General features: G+C 33.4%; 1 protein-coding gene across 1 annotated transcript; it reads right to left on the bottom strand.

Moving 5' to 3' along the window:
* Positions 1-504: 504 nt before the first annotated feature.
* On the bottom strand, positions 505-4,999 carry LOAG_01204 (peptidase M16 inactive domain-containing protein). The gene is made up of 11 exons (XM_020445673.1): positions 4,923-4,999; positions 4,295-4,373; positions 3,969-4,140; positions 3,611-3,690; positions 3,145-3,330; positions 2,931-3,023; positions 2,635-2,764; positions 2,180-2,331; positions 1,598-2,037; positions 1,315-1,522; positions 505-1,145 (listed from the first exon to the last, which is right to left on the bottom strand). The coding sequence occupies exons 1-9, from the start codon at positions 4,988-4,990 to the stop codon at positions 1,822-1,824; spliced, it is 1,176 nt and encodes a 391-aa protein (XP_020303893.1). The 5' UTR covers positions 4,991-4,999; the 3' UTR covers positions 505-1,145; positions 1,315-1,522; positions 1,598-1,821.
* Positions 5,000-5,733: the final 734 nt, after the last annotated feature.

Below are 5,733 nucleotides of genomic sequence, written 5' to 3'. Positions count from 1 at the left end.
AGTGAATGTTTCGTTCCTTCGGTTGAAATGTAAAGAGCCAACAAAATCCTGGCTATTATCCAAGCAACCGCAGTCAGTAGGAGTCGGAAATGGACAAATGAACTCGAGCTCTATCTGAGGTATTCCAAAAAACATTAAAGCTCAAATACTGGTAATTTCAATTACTAATATCGATAAGTTTCACCTTACAATCAGGGCTAAAAATTCCTAGCAACAGTGGAAATTATTATCTGTTAGTCGGAAAGAAATAATTTGCCTCTTCATCTAATAAATGTAATTGTTGCTGGGGTGGACATTGCGCAATTGGGATATTTCACAAAACATCTTTTGTATCATTCAAAAAAATTTTTCATCTTCAACTTTCTTATTCATGAATGACATTTACTTCGCGTATTTTTGTGCAAATCGACATTTTTTGCATACCTAAAGAAAGTTATGCTAACCTTATCATACAGCTGCATCACCAGAATAAAGGATATATTTAGCTGAAGTTTAGGTAACTAAGGAGGCTAGTGGAAGCAAAAACCTAAGTTATTTTTACAATATCGATGGGATGAAGTATTATTATCCTCACATTTTTATATCGAACTACATTTTTATTAAACGCAGGATTTTACACAGAAATATTTCTTGGAGAATTAACAAATTACCTAAGAAAATGTAAGATAATTATATGAAGTTCTACAAATCCCAACAATCTGCGCTGGAAATTGTAGATTACACATCGGGAAGTAACAAGAAGCAATACTGATGTAGGTAAATAATATAAAATTAAGTGAAAATGTTGGCACTAATATTTATACGTTCAGATCCATAGAAAAAATTTGCGCATAAAAGTGAATGTGGACCTTTCGGAAAAGGATGTAATTACTTGAAAAAAACGAAATTTAAAACAGAACAAATCAAAATTTCACGACATCCATAATCAACACTAATACGATCCGAAATATACCTAAATAATAACCTGTCATTTTAAAAGCGAAAAAATCCTTTCGACTTGAGTTCTCCAAGCTCTCTTTTTGCTACACACTTGTCGACTAATTCATAACGTGGAATACGCTTAATATCACCATAACCAACAATGGAAGGACGTTTCGACAGCATACGTTCTGCTATCTTCTTGATATCGCTATTTGTTATTCGATCTGACAAATGATTATTATTAAGGAAATGCCAATAAGTCCAAGTACTACATAAACTTATACTTCTTAATTAATAGTTTTGCTTTCGGTTAACATCGAGGAACTGCATCTACAGTTATATCAGTGGATGTAATCAAGGTAATTTCTACAATCAAAAAATATAAACAGTTACCAATTTTTTCAATATATTCATTCGGTTTCCGCCGGTAACCATGTCCCAAAACTTGCCGAGCCAAATCTTCAAACATAACAGGTCGTACTTCTAAATTCATCATCAGCTGACTTTTCAACTGGGTCTTAGACCGAGACAATTCTTCGTTTTCCACTCCTTCAGGTAACCGTAAAAACTGTTCCAATATCACTCGGGCTGTTTCATCAATCTAAAAATTTAAGTGAAAAGAACGAACTATGTGCATATCAAGAAAAAATCAGCAAACTATGTTAGGAAACTGAACCCGTGATGGGTCGCTAGATGCTTGGATGTGGAAAATTCCAGATTCCCTGTAAGCGTGGTTATAAGCTGTTGCATTATACATCCAATGATGCCTGAAATTCAGCAAATTGGCAATTATGTTCAACAATATTTTTAAAGAAAATGCACAATAGTTTTTAGCAGAGAACACAAAAAGATGGGAACACACAAAATAAAATGAACTCCTAAATAAACTAAAATAAACTCCTACTTGTTTAAGACGTCAACGTATAACCTCGTATACATTCCTTTACCTGGTCCACCAGCACTAAAACTACCTCCTCCTCCCATTAACGATTGCAATACGCAGAAAGCTACAAAATCGTCATCAAGATATCCACAACTTTCGAAACCGAGAACAAAATGAGCAAGATTAGGATACGGTGTTGGACCAAGAGCCATGCAGCTGAGATCCTTTGTAATCTAAAATATGACAAATTTTTTGCCCTAATTTTGTGTTTTTAAATCTTAATTATTGGAATTCTTAGGCAATATTTAATAATATATCCCAGTAATATAAACCATGCGAACTAAAACTGCCGTAGATATTTAGAATCAAGCTTACAAGTTTTTCTCCACCAGTATATTGCGCTATTGAATCATCTATTGGAGGATTTTTTTCAAGAAGTATTGACGGATCTTTCGCCCAAGCAGTTTTCGAGCCATCGAAAAGTTCTCTAGATAAAGAAACTAAAGCATCATGATCAACACCAATACCTGCAAATTTTAAAAGTGATTACGATGTATTCAGCTGGAAAGTTGTAACCATTAGATCGTGATAAGATTGCGTAAAAATTTTGAAACAGAGCTGAATATTTCAAAAAGTGGAAGAAAAATATTTTGACAGGGAAGAAAAAATTTCTATAAGGCTTCAGTGTTTCGAAATATGTGCTTATCTTGTAATAGACCAGTTTATTAGATTTCCAATTATGATAAGATGCCTACCACTATATCTTCAATAAATAAAAAAAAGAGTCGGTAATAGGAAAATACGGCACATCTAAAAAAAGAAATATTCACCGGCAACTACTATGCGGTTTGGCTTGTAATACTGCTTCATGAATGTATAAATATGCTCTTGATTTATGGCCATTATGCTTTCTTCGGGGCAATATTTGGAGAAACCCAAAGTATTACTGTTATAAGCTGCCTGCAAAAAGAAAGCTTAATAATCCAAATCTGATAATATATAACCACAAATTGCAGTTCTATATCCAGCACAAATCGGTTCAAAACGATCCAGTTTACTTCATTTTAACTCACTCAATTTAAAATTTGTTCAGTTTTATTAATCCGCCAAAATATAAAAAGATTACAGCATGTATCCAGTCGGTAAGTAAGGGTTCGCATTCTGGTTTCGAATTCATATCTTTATTTTCGAAATCAATAATTAATCGAGCATCTTCTATCTGTAAAATTTATCAATTCATTCGAGTTCTACATAATAAAAAGGGGAAGTTTCTCTTCTGAATGCGTGCAGTCTTAAAAATTATTGCTTCAACAGTTCGTATTTAGTGATTAAAATCTTACATCATTTGAATTAATAATCGGCCTTTGCACCGAATCAGCAATCAACCTTATTATATCAGGGAAACCATCGACTTGACACGAAGATGCATAGATAAATGTATCTTTAGTCGACTGACAATCAATTAAAGCACCACGTTGTTCCAATAAACGGAACAAATCTTCCCTACTTGGAAAAGATGGCGTACCCTAAAACAAGGCTTATTCAATCCTTCCATTCATATTTCGAATATATGACAGTAAATATTCGCAAAAAAAAAAAAAAGAAAAAAGAAAAAAGCATTGTGGAATCTGTTTATATTCTAACCCGTTATTCACATAATGGGTATAGTTCTTAATGAAAAAACCAAAAAAAATGGCACGATGGACAGGAAAAGTCAAGGAATTTAAAAGTTAATATCCTAATAACCCCAAAATGAAATTTTAAGGCAAGTGAAAAAGAAGTACAACTGAATGAGTAAACACTTACTGTAAAAGCTATTTTTTCGATGAAATGAGTGGTGCCGAATGGATAGCCAACTTCATAACGTGAACCAGCATCTATAGCAACTGCAAATCCACTTTTGAAAATTCGGCATGACTTCATTAGAGTTTGATTTTAAAAAATAGGTCAAAAAATGGTAAAACTTGGTAGTCGTAAATAAAATTACAGAAAAAAAGCAGTATATGAATACAACGATAGCTTGACTGACGAAACAAAATGCCAATTTTAAGAGATCGGCACCTGTCCATAAAGTGGTGCAATCACCAAATGATCAATTGTACCACATTCACCACATTTCATTTGAACTGATGAGATCACTCTCCTTTAAAAAAGATGAACAAACCTCCAACAGTGCAGTACATTCCATAATGAGGTTCCGTGGCTACTTTAAGCCCATTTTCTAATACTGTTAATTTTGTATCGAACGGTTTGACATCAGTTTGTTTCAGATATCTTGCTTCTGAAAGTCCAGGTACTGGCTCCCGTAGTGATACATTATTGATATCAATAGAATTCTGAAACAGAAGCACCACAGTTGAAAAATTCCTTCTATGAGGAATTTGAGAGTGCATCAAAACTCTCCCGCTTATAGCTTTCTCATTTTAAAGATTCAATAAATTGCTTCGCTGAATAAGCACTTAACTAAGTCTTACAACAAGGAAAGCATACACTGAGTTTTTCTACAAGTGGAGAAGCAGTAGCATAATGCGAAGTTGTTGATCCTTTCTTCCCCTTCGAAGAGAAGTTTCTGCAATGAATGATATCCTTACATATTTTACACATTTGGAAAAGTGCTAGTACTGGAAATTTAAGAATGATTTAGTAATGAGAATAAAAGATGGATGGATATCTGAATTTCACTAAACAGAAGACGATTCTGTGTATAATTTAAGTGTATCATTTATCACAAGTACTGTTTTATTGCTACGGCAAAAAAGATATTCGGAAATGATAAGGAAAAATCCATAAGTTATACATGACTTATATTTAATCTCTTATAATTATTCAGCATATCCAAAGAGCAAGTGGTTGTAAAAAGTCCCCCACACTATTTTTGATAAAAGACTCTTCTAAACACATGATTTAAGCCTTTATCTCCCCATACAACTATTTAACGATCTTATCAAATTGTAATCGTAATAAAAGTACATGGATTCGCTCACGTTCATAATATACCTAAAAAAAAGAAAATGTATAAAACTACCTGAAAAAAAGAAGAAAACTACCTGAAACACAAATTTGCGAGTATATAAATATATATATATATATCGGGAAACTATCTGAAACACAAATTTACCTTGGGTGTGAACGAGATATTTCCCGCAGAGCTCTCGAACAAATGGTACGAAACTTCAACGGTACCATTATCTGAAATAAAAGTTAATTGTACGTAAACTAGGAAATGCCTAAGAAATCGGTGGTAAAACGTCCAGTTTCAACGCATCGACCATTACTTTCAGCTTAATATCCCTGGAAAAACAGAGCTTATGTCGTAACATTACCACCGCCACGTAAAACAATTATCTTTCCAGAGTGTAAGAATCCCCAAAACTCACAGTCGAACCTATAAAAGATGGACCTTTCACCTCTGAAGGAAGGCACAATACCATAGAAGAATAGGCGTAAGAACAAACTTCGATCTTTCACGAAACCCTTCATAAACCTAACCACCTCTGATTTTTCACTTACATAAAAGTTTATCCGGAAACCGAGATCAGGGAATATTCCTGCGACATGAACTTTCTTTTACAGCCTAATAATGTGAAGAACTGAGGGGGAAATTGGGAAATGTTTGAAGATTTAAGGCCCTTAGATTCCCTTAGGCCACACTCGAACATTTGTCTTCCAAATTATCGTAGCAGATTTACTGTAAATTCAACTATGAAGTTTTGTTTGATGAAAAAAGAAAAAAAAAACAAGAATTGAAATAAAATTGGGAATGAAAGTATCGCGATATAGAATGTACAGAATTTAAAAAAATTGAATTTGAATTCAAGTAAAAGAGAACAGTTCGAAAATAACTGTGCTATTTTACCTGTACCTTGATTTTTGATCTGTTAATTAATTAATTAACTAAATCCTCGGATATCCAACGACAAACATGTGGA

The sequence above is a fragment of the Loa loa genome (genome assembly GCF_000183805.2).
Source record: "Loa loa unplaced genomic scaffold supercont3.344, whole genome shotgun sequence".
Lineage (NCBI taxonomy): Eukaryota > Metazoa > Nematoda > Chromadorea > Rhabditida > Onchocercidae > Loa > Loa loa.
The sequence above is the reverse complement of the archived record's forward strand: the minus strand, read 5'-3'. Positions and strand labels throughout refer to the sequence as shown.